Source organism: Poecilia mexicana, unplaced genomic scaffold (assembly GCF_051168715.1).
Source record: "Poecilia mexicana isolate PSO_F unplaced genomic scaffold, ASM5116871v1 scaffold_8, whole genome shotgun sequence".
NCBI classification, from domain to species: Eukaryota; Metazoa; Chordata; class Actinopteri; order Cyprinodontiformes; family Poeciliidae; genus Poecilia; species Poecilia mexicana.
Window position 1 is genome coordinate 6,890,375 of NW_028263377.1, and position 19,410 is coordinate 6,909,784.

At 41.6% G+C, this 19,410-nt stretch overlaps 1 protein-coding gene across 1 annotated transcript; it reads right to left on the reverse strand.

Moving 5' to 3' along the window:
- Positions 1-13,584: 13,584 nt before the first annotated feature.
- Positions 13,585-18,490, reverse strand: LOC106927662 (GTPase IMAP family member 7). The gene is made up of 3 exons (XM_015003372.2): positions 18,276-18,490; positions 17,714-17,853; positions 13,585-16,832 (listed from the first exon to the last, which is right to left on the reverse strand). The coding sequence occupies exons 1-3, from the start codon at positions 18,298-18,300 to the stop codon at positions 15,978-15,980; spliced, it is 1,020 nt and encodes a 339-aa protein (XP_014858858.2). The 5' UTR covers positions 18,301-18,490; the 3' UTR covers positions 13,585-15,977.
- Between the last annotated feature and the right edge of the window lie 920 nt (positions 18,491-19,410).

Genomic DNA, 19,410 nt, shown 5'->3' on the forward strand with positions numbered 1-19,410 from the left:
CAAGTCAAACAAATGCGTCTCCCCTGATGGAGATGGATGGTGGGGGGGTAGAGAAGCATTCCGATCCAGGCTGGAGATTCCCATCGTTCAGCTTCGTGGTTCTCCTCGTTCTCAGGAGCAGAGCGCCTTATTGCTGCTGCTGCTGTGGGGCCAAACATCTGGACGGCGAGAGGGAAAGGAAGTAACAAAGAGGAGAAGAGAAGACGAGAGTGGGTGAAAAAAGGAGGGATGAGGTGAGGTCAGGAGGAAGAAAGCAGCCATGTTTATCTTGGAGACTCTTGTGGAGGAGGGAGCCGGTATCGCTGGATGAGAGTTCACGCTCACCGCTTTGTCTTCATCAGAGGTGGGTGGAGCAGCCAAAAATCATACTCAAAGTAAGAGTAGCTCTACTTTAACATATTTTTACTCGAGTAAAAGTGAAAAGTAGCCGTCAAAGAAACTAGTTGGAGTAGAAAAAGAATTTGGCAAAATGGCGACTCAAGCACTGAGTAACTGATCAAAGCATCAATCATTTGATAGTTAAAAACTACATCATCAGACGGACCAAAATATAAAGGTATGTGGAAATTTTGGTATCTTAAAGACTAAAATGAAAATGATTAACAATTGGAAAATAACAAAATCAAGACTTTTTTTTTTTTTACAGATCAATTACTTTTGATATAAAACGTGAAACTGAGAGAAAAACTCCAGGTATATGTGGGGTGTGTCGTGAACTTGCTGTCACCTTTCTAAAATAATAAACTGTTTCTTTTGTGTGTTTTTTTGTAAAAAGTGATTTCTTTTGTTTTTGCATAAATCATCTTTTGAAAAGAAAGAGATAGTGTTTTATTATTTATTTATTTATTATTTGTATTTTTTATTTTTTGCCTAAATCATTTTGGTAAAAAATGACTCAGGCCTTTATTTTAAGAAGGAGATATTGTTCTTCAATTGGTGAAGTTACTCACGGTATCCATCCAGAAATTTTACCTGTGTAAGAGTAGCGATGCTTCATAATATATCATATTACTCAAGTAAAAGTTAAAGATACTCCTAATAGTAAAAGTAACTGAATAAAAGTAACTAGTTACTACTCAACTCGCAGTCGTCACCTCGTTCCAATATGTTATTTTTCTTTCTAATCCTTCAAACAATTAAACCTCCCAACCCCCACCCACCTTCACCAGAGACCAGAACCCCCCTCCCACCGCCAGCTGACTGCTACGATTTATTTTTGCTCTCTTGTTTTCCTCACTCTTGTTGTTTCCCCCAGGAGTCCCGTAAAAACCCGGCCAACTCCTGTTTGCTCTGCAATTCATGGGATAAGCTGGAGCTCATAAAAAAAAAAAATAAATAAATGCTCAGAGGGCACACGGAGGTCCTGTGCTCCGTAAAAAAGACTTGGTAGCGGCAGAGGTTGGAGTACACACACACACACACACATACGTATACGCCCTACACCTTAGAAGCATGGACATCCCATAGAGGACGCGCAGCGTATTTCCCTCCCTCCAATGTTTTCTGTGACAGGAGTGTGAGGTTGTAAAAAAAAGACACACAAAAAAGAGAGAGGAGAATAAAACCCACACATGACAGGTGCCCAAAATCAGAGAAAGGTTAATGATGTGATATTTTTATGCTGCTTGCTTTTAGGTTTTTTTTTTTGTTTTGATTTTTCTGCTTGGTGTTGTAACCCTTTCTGTGAAAGAGTCTGTTTTTAAGTCTGAAAGCACAATTGCAAATTAAGAACACCACATATTATTACGTTGCAGTGTCACAAAAAAAACCCACATTGATGTGGTGCATTAAACCGTTTTATACATTAAAGCGCAAATTATGTTAATTGTAAAACGTTTGATCTATCAATTAAAAAAGAAACTGGAGTCGTTTAGTCATGTCTGGTGGTACCTGGAGCAGGACTGCACTGCAAAAACACAAAAATCTTACTAAGTAATTTTGGTGTAGCTTCTGGTAAAAAGTACTAGTTCCACTGGAAGATTACTTCACTTATGACAAGACATTGTTCATGTTTCAAAAGTTAAATAATCTGCCTGTGGATCCAGTAGTTTTTACCCAACATTAAGAAACTATTGACTGAAAACAAACTCCCATGTCTTGATGAAAAGTTACTTGTAAAGTTAGTAAGTCGCAAATGTTCACACTTTCAGTTGAATCCAGATACTCTGAATAAAAAGAGGCCTGCACATTTTTTTCTCACTGTCTGAAGTTACGTTAGACCAAAATTCTCGTTTTAGATGAGCAAGAATTACTAAAATTATTTTTATTTGTTAAAAGACAGAAAACATAGCAATAAGGGATAATTGTTTTTAAACTATATGACTTGGGTCAAACATTTTGAACAACTGCATTGTTTCACTTTTTTTCATTTTTAGTGTTTTCCTTTTAACAAAGTTGTTTGTGTTTTGTTGTACGGATTCAATGCCATAAAATATGTGACAGAAACTAATTTACATCACAAAATCTGTTTATATCTTCTGTTTATGCAACGTTGCTCTAAAGCATAATTTTTAATTATCTAAATGTCCTTGTGAAGGAATTCTAGGAAACATTTGGGATATTGCCCCTGGATGTACAAAGTCAGAGTAAACACACTGCCTCACATTCCGTCAGCGCGTGGATTCCTTGTGAACAGTACGTGTGTATGTTTTTACTGCTGATGGCACAGCGGAGAATTTATTTGAACAGATGTGAACCCTCTGTGCCACGTTGACCCCGGGTCCTGCTCGCAGCTGATCTCTCCGCCCTGGAAAAAATAACACTGGCTTTAACAGACTGACCTGTGGAGGAGAAGAAGGCTCGCAAAAAATGGGCCGTAAGTCGAGGAATACGGCCATGTCTTCTCACCTCTGGCGTAATTGAAACTCCATGTAACCTTATCAGAGCGCACGTGCCAGGTTGTGTCCTTGTCTGCTATGAAATATCATGGCTAACCAGACTGTACTGTAAAAACCAGAAGTTATTTTCCCTTCACGTTTTGATATATGAAGCAGGATTTATGCTCTCATTGACTGGAAAATGGAGGCTCTTTACACCGAAGGCACTACATATCAACGGCGACACAGTGTGAGTTAGTGGGGTGCAAGAGGTTGAAGACAAGAGCCATAAAGGAGGAGGAAATTTATGTCACGAGCGAAAACAGGCGGGAGGTCAGAGGCAGAGCGAAGTGTGCGGGGGTCGACAGGGATGAAGAGACGGCAATGTTTGGATAGAGGACAAGGCAGAGCGATGCTAATTTATACCCGGCTAATTGGAAACAGCAGAGCCCCTGCACCTGAAGCACCACTGCTGGGACGTAGCGACGTGGGAGGGTGAAGAGAAGCGACGGAGGTAGGGGTCGGCGTCAATGGCAGCCTTGTTGGCTCTGTTCTCACTTATGTTGGACCCGCAGGACGTCTCAGCAGAATTAGTGTGGATGTTAAGAAATTTTCCCCAGGTCATGCTGTTGTGACACCCTCACAAACAAGCCAAACACACAGCAAAGACCACCCTGCTCCTGATGCGGGAGGAGAATCGGCTCACTGTGTCATGGCTTTAATCTGACACCGTCTAACACACGACCTGGCTGGACTTCAGCCGTCTTAGCTTCCTGGTTAAATAAATATGACAACCTCCTTGGATAATTACAGCGCCATGACCGAGTTGAGTCATGGCATCCGTTAATTATTAGGTGGGCCACGTGAACGATGCAGGCTGTAGTTTTTCATTTCGAGGGCCCCGGCTGCTGGGTGCGTGCCGTCGATCGGCCGCACTGCAGTGAGTGATGGTGTATTCAGATGTTGGCTGTGACTGGGGTCTGGCGTTGTGCTGAAACATGAAGTAATCTTGGAATTTAGATTGGAAAAACATTGATGTTGCTCCATATCTGCATGATCTGTTTGCACTAAGAGAGCTGTGAGTTTTTGCACCCATTCAAGCCAGAGGTGACGCAATTCATATTAATGGATGAATGGCTGGACCATCCATCCATGGCTTGATGGACAGATGGACGAACATATTAATGGATGATTGAAATTGTTAGTGGATGGATGGGTGGATGATCACATGGACAGACAGATGAATTACAGGACAAACGGGATGGACAGAGAGATGGACGGGTGGACAAATGGCAGGATAAACGGATGGACAGATGAATGGAGGATGGATGGATGGATGGACGGACAGAGAGATGGACCGATGGATGAATGACAGGACAAATGGATGGACAGACAGACAGATGGATGTGGTCAGGGTTAAAACAACCCAACATTTGGCTAATGTTCCAGACTAAAACTTAGAGATGCAACAAAATATCATGAATCGGGTGTCAAACACCAACAGACTGAGTAATCATTGATGAATGACGTCTACCTAAATAAAGACGTTTCCAACATGACAGGTGGTGATGCAGCAGGGTGTGAGGGTGAATCAGGGAACATGGGTTGCGAATCACTGATTTATGCCTATTTTCCTAACGCAGCTGTGCAAGCTTTTGATGGAGCAAGTCATCATTACAGCGCTAAGTGACGGGCTGTCAGCACTCACCCAGAGACAGCCCTCTCCTAATATCCAGGACACGCACACAGCCAAACTCCCCCAACAACCGTAAGCAGGAAGTCAGACATGTGGGGAGCACATTGGTGTTGGAGAGCAGGAGAACACAGCGAGGTTCAGATGTGGTGTGAGCTGGTTTGTCTCCCTTTAAAGGCGTTTCAGTTGTCTCCTTCACTCCAGGGTTATTTGAGAGAGAAGAGTGTGGGGGGTGAAAAAATTCTTTCTGCTTCATCACTCCTCTTGACTGACATCCTGATAGTCTGCACACAGGCATGGATGTATGTGAGCCTCTTTCCTGCGACGGCACGCTCCGACACATTCCCACACACTCTTTCACTGTTGTGGTTTGTGCCGGGATTCAGCTTTCCCCTCTTCCTTGAATCTTTTCTGAGGATGGAGCTGTGAGTGCACATCAAAGCTACCGCAATCTGTCTGTTTCTCTCAGAATTTGTCTCTCACACACTCCCCTTGCTTTGGCCCATGCCTGAACACAAACTTAAACACAATAATGTGGAAAGTGTGCTGTGGAAAAGCCTTCAGCACATTCTTTGATCAGGGAAAACAAATCCCTCTCAAGAGAGGACAACAGATTCAATTTTTGACATTGATGACCTTACACACTGTACCTTGTTAAAGTATTCGTACCTCTTGAAGGTTTTAACATTTGATAAAGTACAGCCACAGACTTCAGTGCATTCCATTTGTACGTTATGAGATAGACCAACACCAAGAGGAAGGAAAAGAATGCATAAATTTCAACTATTGAAATTTATCCATCCATTCTTGGATGATTGGACGGGCTCTCATCCATCCATCCGTCCGTCTTTCCAACTCCAGGCTTACAGATAATTTCCTGATGCCATCAGGCTAGCAAGCCCTCCCAGTTCTGATCCAAATTCTGCTAATAACATGACACTTAATGCCTCATGAAGTGTCACATGTGGACATGTTACACATATTCACATTATATATTCTCGGATCATGTGTAAGTAGAAGTACTCCCCAAACTGCTTTTTGCTGTAGGTCAGTAACTGCAGAGTTCAGTAACACATAGGCACAAGTATTTAAAGGCACATCTGCAGCTGTAATTACAACGAAAGGTAGTTAAGACACATGACACACTTTTCATATTCGGTGAACAGATTTATAAATGGTACAGTGTTTTCCCTCCATTTCACAATTATGCACTTGTTGCATAAAATCCCAACCTCTAGTCGTAAAGTGACACAATGTGGCTAAGCTCAAGAGATATCAACAGTTTTGCATGGCAATGTAAAAAGTTGCAGCAGGTCTTCTGTGGCAAAGAGAGCTAGCACCCAAACTAGCCACATGTAAAGAGTTGTTTTCTTTACCACACCATCTTATGATCTGCAAACTGAGGCCACTGCCATCTCTGGAAAGAATTTAAGTGACACCGCCACTGCACATCCTACGCCTAAATTGTTTTTTGCCTTCATCCTGCAAGTCATGGTTAGTGGATGTTTTTCTCCGCCTTTCTGCATGTTTTCAAAGAAACCAGAGGCCCATCCCTGCTCGGTGAAGGCCTTTACTCCGGTTTTAGTTGGAGACTGAGCTGGGTGTCCACTCGAGGGAGGCGCCAGAGAGGGATCAACAGGGCCTAGTAGGCACACCAGGATTGTTACAGTGGGAGCTGGACCTTGAGGCGAACCCAGTGAGAGTTCCTCTCGCCTGCATGGTGGGTGCAGCCTTTGGAAAGAATCGCCCGCACCCCCTGTTTGCTCAAGGTTTTGTGCGAGTGGAGAGTGTTTTGGGTTTGGCACCGCTTAAAAAAGATACTACAATAACAGGCTCTTGAGCAGGAGTTATTATGTGCTTGGGTGAGAGTGGGAGCTCGTGTTGCAGGGATGGAGTGTTGGCTGCTTCCCAGCATTGTTTGGGGTTTGTTAGTCACCGCTTACCGTAAAGGACTCCCTAAGTCTAGCTCCTATTTAGAAACTGCTTTTGTGCGCCGTCACTTTTAGAAGTGGTGTCACGGGTCAGCTCCGCCAGCTCTCTTGGCAGAAGATGTGTCGGCACTGCGAATCCGTGAAAACAAGCAAGCGTAGCAGAAGATCAGTTCCAGGTTGACTGCATGCGCGCAAGTTCGCCGTATTCTTGTGCAAGATGTTTCTCTAATCTTCCCGCGTGTCTGTCTCCGCCTCTGGTCTGGTACGGGCCTCTATTAGAAGCATGCTGATCCGCATCAGAAGCTGCGTGACGGCGTATGGACCTGAGTGACGTCTGATGTATGTGGAACTCCTCTTTGTCTCTCTCATTCATGTGGCGAGGATGGGATTAAGACTTGATCCAGCCGAGGAGCGGGACCCAGGTCAGGTCTGTCTTGAGTTAAGCCCCGTGTTGCAGCAGGAATAATACAGCCACCTCCCCCTCCCCAAAAAAACCCTATAAATCTACCGAGGGCAGTGTGTCTGCATGTGTGTGTTTGTTTGCGAAACCAAACCACCAGTCTGGTGTCCTTTACAGAGATGCAGGGGTCTCTGTTGATGGTTCAAACATAGCTCAGGGCCCCCAGCTTCAAAAGGCGCCCCCAATCATCGCACCCACTTACAGCCAACGGCGCATGTCACTTAATGTGGACCACGCTATTCATCAATTATAGTGAGCTCAGGGCCCCGTCCAGTGCCTGTACCGCAGCTCCACAAGGAGAGAGTTGTCTCCTACTCTGACTGAACCCCGCCCCCCCCAGTCCCCTCTCCAGGAGACCTCAAAGCCCATCTGTCGCAGGAGGTGCACCATGAGGCAACTAACTCCTCTGAGCTGACACAGTAATAGAGCTCAAGCTTTGGCTGCTTCTTTCATGCTGCGTTATCTCACCGCAACTCAGAAAAGATTGGGCCTCTTTTTAAATATAGCCTCCTGCAGAGAGCATTAAGCAGCATGATGGTGCACTTTATCCCCTCTTAATGTGATTGTCATCCCTTATGCGCATCATGCACATCCCTCTACTTTTCCATGCCATTGCTTTGAAGTAACCTGGTAAAAACCAACTTCTTGATCTATGCTATTTGCTTCATCCAGAGTGTCTGGACTCTGGGCTATTGAGAAATGATTGCTTCCTGAAGCCGTGTACTCTGCTGAAGTTTTAAATTTTACCAAGTCGCTAACGTTTGGTCATGACATATGTGTGACAGAATAGACATTAGACATAATTAAACTCCCTCTCTTAATTTATTTAATTTCAGTTGAAGACTGTTGTGTGTTATATGAAAATTATTCATCAAGTTGCATTTCTACCATTGAGACTGAGGGTGGCAGTAAGCTTGTAGTTGTAACAGTTTGCCATCGAACAAAGTGAGTAGTCCTGACTCAGCAATTCAGCGTGTATTCAGTGTTGATCAATGGAGATGGTCATTGTTGCTCTCATAACTGTCTGCAGACAGTTGTCTTCAGTAAAGAAACACGCAAAATGACACTGGTCTGTTATTTACTGTGCTACAATATGTAATGCACCATTTCGATGCCATGTAGCTCACCGGAAATTGCCGCACTGGGAACAACCATCTTCCACTGTAAAGAGAGAAATGTTCAGCTGAACCTGCTTCTGAACCTGCAACGTGTTAATGTGGCCATCACGGTCAGAATGATTTTGTTGACGTCCTCCGCAGCCATTGCTAAAAAGGCAGACTAAAACAGCACAGAAAATCGGAGAGACAATAAGCTCACTTCCAGTGGCTGCTGCTGTTTGGGGTATGCCAATGCTGGTTTGCGTAAACGCGTCAGTGATATTGCCTGTTAGTAAATAACTATTTTTGAAATGATGACATTGATTATTTAATCAATTTAAGACCTGTAATATTTTGACTGCATTTACTTGATGGAAAGTGGAAGTTTCCAGTGGCCGCCATGGCTTCAGTGGCAGCTGACGGCAATACATTTGGTGTTAATGGCAATAAAGTGATTCTGGTACTATAGCTCAATATTAAAAAAAAACAAGGTGTTACAGCCGGCCTATAGAAAAATCATATTAAGACGCTCTGGCATGACCTTTAACAGGCCGTTGCTATGGACGAATGAAAACTGTTCTGCAGAGAGTGGAGCCAAGTTCCTCCTCAGTGATGTAGAAGACTCTGTCAGGTTACGTCAAATGATTGATGGAAGTTATTTTCACCAAGGGCGGCAGAACCAGCTATTAGGCATAGAGGACTTTTCACATCGAATCAGGTTCAATGATAAAAAATTTTTTAAAAATAAAAAACATAATTATTTGAACCTCTCTCTATAGCTATTAAGCTATTAAAATGTGTTTGAAACTTTTAGATGTGCCAAAAACGAAAAAGTAGAAGAAATCCATAACGTGGGCAAGTACTTTTCCACAGCATCATATAATTTAGTGACCTAATCCTCGTCCTCCTCCTTGTTTGTCAGAGTTGGAATTTATTTACTGTCATCCAGTCCTTGCATATTGCTATGATGTGTGTATTATTGGAGCCCAATTATCCAAGTGACAGGACGTACGTTCAAGGGAAGATTAATGACAAAGATGTGGCGGCCATACTTTCTTTTGAAACAAACATATGATGGCGGCGAGTACAAACATCAACAACCAGACTGCTAACATCATCCAAAGCCTATTCTCTCTCGCCAGCCTCTGTTCAGAAGGAGATGTGCTCACCAACATCTGGATCTGCCTCAGGCGCAAGTCACGGAGGTTCGTGGTCAGCGCTCGAGTCGAGCCTCTCCCATTTCTTAAAGCTCTTCAGCTGCAGTTACAGAAGACGCTGTGTTTACGACGAGCGCGTCCGAGGCAGCAACAACCTCAGCAGCTCTGTGGGTTTTCACATCCATATTGTCTGGAGGGATTTTCAACTCTTTCCTGTTTATGTTTACACCTTGTCAGTGGAGATAAGACTCTAATCCTGCCAATACCAAGTCCCAGCCTGACGCTTCATTAATATATATTTACGTATGGAAGGAGTTAAAATAACAGATAACAGTCTTTACTAAAAAGCTCATTGTGTTCAACCTTAACTTGTCAGTTTGGAAGAAGCCATTACTCCAAAGACAAGAGAAAGATTGCAATCCGTGGATGTTAGAAAATTATTCAAACTAATTTGAGTAATAAATTGAATTTAATGTACTGTTTCTTAGCCAGGAAACAGTACATTTCCTGGAAATGTGATTGAATTGAAATGACTTATACAAAGATGTAATTTTTTGGTCATATGTCCTGAAGTCTGATGAAACTAAAACTAAAGTTTCCAAAACGATTATCATTATATTTGAAAGCATAAACCTAGCTGCGCAACACCATCCTAACTGTGAAGTACGGGGAACAAACTAGTGAAAGGAGGCGCAAAACATTTGACCAAAGTCAGATAATTTAAAGGCAATGCAACCGAAATATATATGAGGAAAAAAGAAAATTTATCTCGATATTCTCACACTTAGCAAACAGGAAAAATTTAGGAAAGCCTATCTAGTCTAAAACACAAAATCTGAGATCTAGTGTCGGTCTTCAATAAATTCTTCATCTTCAACAGCACTGCTAGCTGAGGTGCTAAGCTAACGTAAGATGTTAATTCTGTTTTGATACGATCTGCTGATAAAGAGCAGAAATCAATACAAATGGTCATGTTCTGCCAATAAAACTCACAAAGTTGCTCTCTTGCTTTATAGACAAAGAAACTGCTTTGAACATTGTAGAATATGATGACCCGTGTTTCAGCTGCTCTCTATGGGCAGGTCACATGAAAAGACAGGATTTTAATAATAATAATAAAAAGATCATGTCAATGACTTGATTACTATGCATGATGAAAAAAATTGGAGTCACAAATTGCATATTTTACCAGTGAAGCAACTCAGAAAAACCAGAGGTTGGTATTTTATTCTTTGACTCCTGATACTGATTATTTAAAAACACCAAGCTCTAGATCTCAATCTAATACTTTGGATCTTATCATGACAGCCTTTCCTTCTCCTTTGCATTTTATTAGCAAATCATAAAGCCATGTTAGTTTTGTGGAGCTATTTTTTGTGGCTTGTTTTTCTTCAGATAAAGCTTTACTGATTAATGTCTGCACACATGCGCAGCGAACAGTTTCTGTCTAGAAACTGTTTTATACTTTTTACTCCATGTAAAAAGTATAAAAACAAGCATAAACTAGTGAAATTATTCAACTGTAGACGTCGGGTAAATGCTGCATTCATGAAGCCATCAGCATCAACATGTGAGATAAATACGGTTTGCAGCTGCACCAAGTTTCTGAACATAATATTTAGATACTTTCGCACACACTTTGCACTCCTTTTCGTGCTAGAAATGTTCACATGAAAAGCAGAAATAATGGAAACTCTCAGATGTCGGACTTTAACTTATGTCACATCCTGTGTAAATCTGTTGCAAAGTATGAGCTGGATACACAGGATGGGGGAATAAGCTGCTTCATAAACAACTGTGCACAGACACACACACACACACACACACACACACCACCGCTCACACTGGGAGGGCGCTTAAAAACAGCACTAATAGGAAAAAGATGAGAGGGATCGGAGCGAGCGCTCCAGGAGAGGAGAAGGAGGAGGAGAGCGATGTCGGCTCACACCAACAGCTCCAGGATCAGATAAACAATTTCCCAAAAGCTGTCTATTATCAATGCTCGGTTTTATTTTTGTCCTCTTTCATGTGTGTGATTTTTATAATACTTTGACTAAATTTACTCTTATGGTGTCTTGCAAAATTGATCTTTCCTTCCAGTCTTTTAAAAGAGTTATTTTAATGGAAATGTGTGCAATAAATGTAGTTTAGAATGTTTAAATGGAGGAGAAAATGACACATAGTTTTAAAGATAATCTGAAAAGTATGACTTCTATTTGTGTTCAGCCACTTGGAAACTGACTATATTTTTTTTATCTGCAGCAAATTGTTCTTATCAGCAATGTCCATACAAGAATGGAGGCAGAGGCATGTAGCCAGATAGCTGGGAAAACATAAAACCTTTATTTATTATCACTAAAAACGATCCCAACCACAGTGGAGGTTTGAGAAAATTCTGTATTTGTGTTTGCGTGTGTAGATGGGAAAATTGAGATATATGATCCTGCGCATTGCAATCTGCGACAAAAAAAAATACAATAGTCTGTCCACATACTTGCTTTGATTCTCAATCAATATTGTCTTGTGTTGTAGTAACTTTATATTCTAATTCAACCTTTATATCCATGGACACAAATGAACCTCCTGGCACCATGTTTAATTTTTGGCCGACTTTTTAAATTTTTTTTAAATTCAATAATTAATAATTTAGGCCTAGAACTGTTGGTTTTTGATTTCAGTTATTAAATAGGCAAATTTCAGCAGCTTTTCTGTGTATTAAAGATGAAACATTGTTCAGTCGTTTTTTGTTCTTGTCATTCAGTCACAAACTATATGCTTTCTTTTCATAACAATATTGCATTAATCTAATGTTCCATACAAGAAAATTCATACCTCTCTTTGTAAAAGTATTTTTCTTTGCCCTAAAACCCAAACTTAGCTACAAATGTTGCTTCTTTAACAATAACAAAATGTTATTAAATAGATTATTTCAGAGTGTAAGTGTGTACTGGATTTTATCTTGGGGCATTAAAGTAAAGAGGGCTGAGCCCACTTAATCTAAAGGCACTACTTTCTGGTTCCCTTTAAATTTCTCTGCAGCTGTTCATATTTTCAATGCATTTTTTGTGGCTCTATTTCAAAAATCTCGTATTTTTTGTGTGTTTTTAGTTGCTTCTCTATCCAAACTCAACATTTCAGTCAAATAGAAGAAGAAACATCAGAAAAGTGTTCCATCCGTCCTCCATGCCACCCTCATTCCCGTCACAGTGATACAGTAACTTTAACATTTCTGTGGAAACCGGCCGGCAGTAATTGAGAACCGCCTGGTGCGCCGCAGGAAAAAGTGTGTCATCTTGTTTGTTTTTCCTACGCGTTGCTGTCTTTTTCCAGCCCATAGTGTGCGATAATAATAATAATAGTAATAAATAAAATAAAATAAAATAAAATAATAAATACCGCGGTGTCCGGGATCTCCCGCCGGACGAGCCCGCGCGCAGAAAAACCGAGCCAGCGGGGAACCGCGGTGTGAGTGAGAGGAGGAAGGAAAGGAGGGGGGAAGTTATATGGTGTGAGTTAATGCTCGCTCCCTCGAGTGTTTGTGCAGATTTCGGCTCCGATTATGTACACAAACACAAATTAAGTCATAGCCTTCATCCCTGGTGGGTTCCTGTGTCCCAGAGGTGCCACTGGCAGCCGGCCTTCATTTCTGCTACTTTCCCCGGCAAAACGTCCCCCCTTTTTAAAAAAAAAAAAAAAAAAAAAACTCCAATGATTCTCTCTCTCTCTCTCTCTCTCTCTTCTTCCTGATGTGCATCTACTAAGACTGAATAATATTTGGACAGGTGTTCTCTCATATACATTCACTTTCAAGGGGTTCTGGTTTGGTTCGCTTGCAGGGGAAAACAAAGCAGCGGATCCTGACGGGTATGGACTCTGCTGCACGTGTAATCCCTGACAATAAAAAACTGTTTAGCACCAATTTTCCTTTACTTTTAAGACATTCTCTTTTCTCCCTCCCGCCACCCAGTCCTGCTGCAGACAAGAGGAGGCCACATCTGGAAGACAGATGTATTCCCATTCACTCACTCACTCTCTCTTTCTCCCATCCCTCCCCTCCCTCTGCCTCCGCTCGCTTTTCTGGGGGGGAAACATGAGAGCTGAGCTAATTCTCTCCCTCCCGCCCGGACCGGACCACCCACATTCGGAAACGCCTAGCTGTTCTTGAGGCGGAGGCCGCCCGGCAGCTCGCAGAGGCCCCGAGCGAACAAGAAAGATGTAAAGGACGGCTTGTGACGGAGGGTTTTTAGCAGAGTATCAATTACGTCAGTGTCAAGGCTGTAAGTCATCGCGGTGGAAGAGGGAGAGAGTCTGGGAGGCAGCAGGGATACTTTTAGTTCGGCGCTGCTAGCGGTGTCTATACATATATGATGGGTTTTTCTTAACAAATAAAAAAAAAAAATCAAAGGTAACCACAGAGTCATAGTCAAGAGTTGTTAAAACAGCAGCTTTTTATTTGCTTGGTAAGTAGTAAACAATCACAGTGAACTCACACGTAAAGATCAACGCCGCCATCTTGTGGATAATTCTCGGTATTACCTCCAAATGGAGGTTTTAATGTGCCCTAAAAGTACGACGGCGTCTTAGCGCCACTGTAGATAAAAAAAGGAGTCAATTTCCGCCAGAAAATTCAGAAATTTGGAGGACACTCTCAGAAATTTCCTTAAGAAAAAAAAAAAAAAAAAAAAACCTTGGACATTTCTGAGCTCCAAATGTCGAATATTTTCAGCTTGTCGACTTTTGGTGCTCAAAGATGTAAAATTTTCTGGAAAATTTCTGAGACCAATTTAAAAATTTTCGAGTTATTTTGGCGAAGATTTACTACTTCCCCCCTAAAATAGCGCCAGTGTGCCGTCGTATTACGAAGTATTCATTTACCTTGAACTTTTTCATGCTTCAACCACTGTACCGTTGTAGTGGTGTATGATTGCGACTTTATCGCTATAATTAGCGACTTTTTCAGACTATAAAGAGGAAAGATAATGGTATCTGCCAGAGCTTGAGTGGAATAGTTTTCTTGTGTTAGACTGGTCTAGTTAAAGTTCAACTAGGCTAGTTGACATAGGGGAGCTTAACACAAAAGCATGTAAAACATTCTATTTATTCCTTCCACTCTGAAGGAATAAATAGTATATCAAAAGCTGTATGTTTTGATATACAGCTTTGAGTATATCAAAACATACTCAAAGCTGAAGCAGTAATGTCAGAATACTATTAATAATACAGGGGTGTGAATACTTTTCTCAAGTAAACAAAAAGTGTTTGAACAGTAGTAAACAAGGCAGGTTAAGGTACAGCAGTCAAGGAAAATTAGTGATATTTGGGCAAATTATAGGCTAAAAAAATAAAAAATCTTCAAGTATGTGATCTTTTCGTCCAGCCAAGTTTCACTGCTTGTATTTATTATTCCTAAATTAACGGCAAAACAGTAAATATTATCCCATCTGAGCTTAGCTGCAAAGATGAAACAACATCACTAATAAATGCAAACATCCTGAGCTTCAAAAACACCTTTTAGTAGCTGAGAATGAATCAGGAGAAGAGGTTCTTTTTCTAGATATCTTCTGTTTAAATTTGATTTATGATAGTCAGTATCTACAGAAATAAATCTAGGATGCGTATGTTGAAGGGTTTTGCGTCATAGTGGGAAAAACCCTCAGAGAAATGCAGCTTTTTAGATAGAAATGAGAATTTTTCCCAGTTTAATATGGAGTAAGTTAACCAACCAATCAAAACACACCAGCAGTATGTCAAAGACATTATTTTAAACAATAAACTCCAGCCAGCAGGATTTGTTTAAAGCTAAAGTGTTCTCTAGGTTAACAGTGATTGGGGTTGAAAATACTTCAACATTTCTTAAATATGATCTAATATCTTATCACATCTCCACAAAAGTAGCTGAGTTACAAATAACCCAGAGTGATGATACTTGGTTCACATATTTTCTGAGGATATTGATGCAAACGGCGCCTCATAGAAAGTATTCAGGCCTCAAGAACTTTTTCCAAGTCGTCACGTTACGACCAAAGATCAGTGATCGGCCAGAAAACTCCCATCAGTGCACCGCTACTGATCACCCACAGTTAAGGATATTAATTGTACTTTCTACTGATCTGTCATCAAGCTGAAAAAATGGCTGTTCTAGTGAGTAGTGTCTCCAGATTTAGAGATTTTTTTTTCTGATTTGCAGCTGCATTCCTTAATACACTTGTCCCCGTTTGGATTCCCAGCCCCAAGCCACCCGTCTGTCCAGGTACTAATTCATAAAGGCCCCCTGTGCCACCAAACCCAAACCATGACAACTCCAACCATAATCTGATGTGAAACTATAGATTTTAGATCATATTTATGCAGAAACCCCTTTTCAACTGTGAAGCTGAGTCTTTTAACACACGTTGCCCAGTAAGCGCATAGTTGAGTAACACAGAGCTACAAATAACTGAATCAATCTAACCAAGTATGTTTGGTTTAGTTTCTAGTTCAAATATCTTAATACACTTAAAATAAGAGAAGACTAAATTACAAGTACATTATCAGCAAGATACGGTTTGTTTTAAGCCAATAGTTTCTTAATATTGAAAAGTTCTAGTTCCACTGGCAGATTATTTCACTAATAAGACAATTTTGTGAAATAATGTGCCAGTGGAACTAGACGTTTTTATCACCATTAAGAAATTATTGACTTAAAACAAACTTTTATATCTTGATAAAAAAGTTACTTGTAAGTTAGTTTTGTTTTATTTCAAGTAAGATTTTGTCTTTTTGCAGTTCAGCTATTTGTAGCTCCGTTAGCAGTGAATTTGCATATTTGTTTTAATATTTCCCCTCATTTAGTTTTTTCCGTTTTCCTTCGGCTCACTTCGGTAGCCACAGACCCCACAGTGGCCCCCACTGTACCGCCCATGGTCCCCCCAACGAACAGGCCCACCAGGGCCCCGAACAGAGCCTCCACTCTCACGAGACTGGGCAGCCACCTCACCCAGCCCACCAGCTTCTCCCATAAGCCCCGCAGAAGCGACGGAGGGGCAGAGGAGGGCGAGACGCTCTTATCATCAGAGGGGAAAATATCATCCAGATTCAAATCGAAATCGCCGGTGCTCCTCTCCGCCTCTTCTCTGACCGCTTCCATTTCTTGCTCCGTCACTTCCTGTTGCGAGTCGGAAGCCGAAGAGTTGGCGCTCCGCTGCCGAATGATCTCCGTCTGCCGCTGCCTCACCCGGTCCTCGGCCTCCCGGTACAGAGGGCAGCTCAGGTGATTGCCTCCGCTCTCCTTCACCGCCTGCTCCACCTTCTCCAGCAGCTCCTCCACGGCCCGGCCCTCCTCCGCCGCTCCGCCGCCGCCGCTCTCCAGCGTGTGGTAGCGGTCGCCGCACCTCTCCACCAGCTGCCGGAGGTCTTTGCGCCACGTGACGACGTACTGCTCCAGGGTCTCGTCCTCTCCCAGCTCCTCCGTGTGCGTGAAGAGAATTACAGTGTGTTGGCTGACGGCGGCGGGGCCAAACAGCTTCGCCAGGGCGTCCAGCGCCATCGACTCATCACGAGCGGGCTCGTTCACCGGGACGCAGAGCAGGAAGGCGTGGGGCCCGGGGCTGGACGAGGCGATGAGGGAGGAAATGTGGGTCCTGCGCTCGTCTGGGCTGCAGGCAGAAGCGTACCAGGCTGGACTGGAGACCACAACGACCTACAGGGAGGCAGAGAGAGAGAGTGGCAGCACGGTGGTTCTGGAGCTGAACACCAGGCAGTTGTATGGGAGCCATAGTTATGTCCTGGCAATAAGCTAAATTACCAGGACATTAAGCTATCCCAGTAAAATATGCAGTGTTTTATTGGGATTTTAGGAAACAAATAGAGAACACACTACAAAAACAATATTTTACCAAGAATCTTCAGTCTGGTTTCTACTGCAAATATTTTTTTAGCCAAAAGATAATGTAAAAGTAACTTTTCAGCAAGATACAGGAACTTGTTTTAGGTCAATAGTTCTTGAATATAGATTTAAAAAAAGGTTACACTACAGAGGTCTACAAAAAGTAGACCATATTGCACTAAAAGTGAAAGAGCTGGTTATGCCAAAAATATTGATACCAAGTCTGTATCAGTATCGGATCAATACTAGCTTAATAAGATCAAAACTTAAGTTTCATTCCATAATGAAATTTTGATATTTTTGTAAGAGTTTCTCCACTCCTATACATTTCTATTTATTTAGAAAATGCACACAAATTTGCTTCTTTTTTCTCTTAACTCTGTTTATAATGCAAATGTATTTTCTAGACACCTATCAACTTTATCTAAATTATGTTCTAAGTTTAGACAAAATTATTCAAGTAAAAACCAACAAAAACCAGGTCAAATATTTGATGATAGATCATAAATAATAAGTATTGGCGAAAACAGCTCGGTGGTATGCGCGATACTGGCCCCGTATCTACTTGGTGTCGGATTGATTCCAAAAATGGAGTACTGCACACCTCCACTAAAACTATTTACATATAAGTCTTTAAAATATGAAATGCTCTTTTGCTTTCAGTGATGATCAGATTTGTCTCCATTCAGTCCTACCTGCCTGCCAGCAGCCTCTCCTCTGTGTTTGGTACATTCCTGAGCTTCGGCGTCCCGCTGGCTCTCCTCCAGGCCCAGGATGGAGCAGACTGCGGTTCTGTTCCCCGGCTTGATCGGGCCCAGAACCACCAGCCTCAGCTCTGCAAAGAAACGGCCAACACCCAGGCTTTATTATAATGCTGTTTATGTCTCCAACTGAGCATGAACTCTTATCAAGTTTCTCTTGACTCACTAACCGAATTCCCACATGCAGGCGGACAATAACGCAAGACAATCTGTTGTTTATCTTTGCGCTCGGTGTGTTTCTATAGTGTGTGTGTGCGTGCGTGCGTGTGTGTCAACAACTCGTCTGCTCAGAATCACGCTGAATTTTCCAAGAAGTGGCTGCGCCCTTTGCAAACTGCCATCTTGCTTCGTCAAGTATCGCAAAAATACCGAAAACGCGCAGCAGAGCCACAGCAAGCCGCACCCTCCTCACCCACCTCTTCACTCTTCCGTTTATTATCATTCATATATCTCACTGCTGCAGCACCGTCTGAAACAGCAGGGCGCTCTGCCTTACCGGACTGTGTTCCGGATGCTGCCATCTCTGCTCCTCCTCGCCGCTGTGTCAGCGTTAGATCGCACTTCCTAATTCCTGCAGGCTGACTCAGGCTGGACTCCAGAGGTGAACAGCAGCTCCATCCAGAGGAGACGCCAGAGCTCTGCTCAAATAAACCTGAATATGACTGCAAAATTTGGTTATTTTAGCGATTCAGTTCAAAATGTGAAACTATATGTGTATTATATCCAGGCATTGAAAAAGCTAGCAGAATTTGATCTGGGTGGGTCCCCTTTTTTTCTGCAACACCACCACTAACAGGGTTTTAGCTAACATTTACTCAGGATTTAATTGGCGATTAATTAACTGTGATAGATTAGGGGAAAAAATATCACTTAAACATAAGAAATGTATGACGGTCTAGTGGAGCCATAAAACATCAGGGCAACATGTAAAATTCTGCCAAAAAAAACCTCAAAATTTGAAATTAATTTCAGAAATGTTCAAGAAAAAAAGGACATTTCTGAGCTAGAAGTTGTTTTTTTAAGAAAAAACTGCTTGAAAAAAAACCCCTGAGATTAATCTCAGAAAATTCCTAGAAAAGACTTGTAAATTGGTGAGATTCAAAACGACAGAATTTGTGACATTTAGAAACTTTTGAGTTTCGAAAGTCCAACATTTTTGACTTCTGAAATATTTACTAGGAGATCTCAGATTAATCTCAAAATTTTAGTTTTCTTCTCACAAATTTTGGACTTTTCAAACTCAGAAATATTCTTGTTTTTTATAGAACATTTCTGGGATTAGTGTTAATAAAAGGTAAGTTATTTTTTCCTCTTTTGACAATGACCCTAATATGTCATCATAGAAATACGAGACCATAAGAACAAAAATGTTTTTTATTTTAATGCCTGTAATAATTTAGAAATTAAAGTCAAATCATATTTTGAGTAAACTATATATTTAAATGGCATATATTGGACATCAGTCGCAGAACTGAGATACAGAATTGAAATCGTACCATGATACTGTGATTTTGAGAAACATCGTGTCATCTAAACAAATGAATACGTCGCTTTATAGAAAAATATTTTTCTGAATGTATGGTGTATGAACTTATTTTTAAATAGTCAAATTTGTATTAAAAGCTACATTT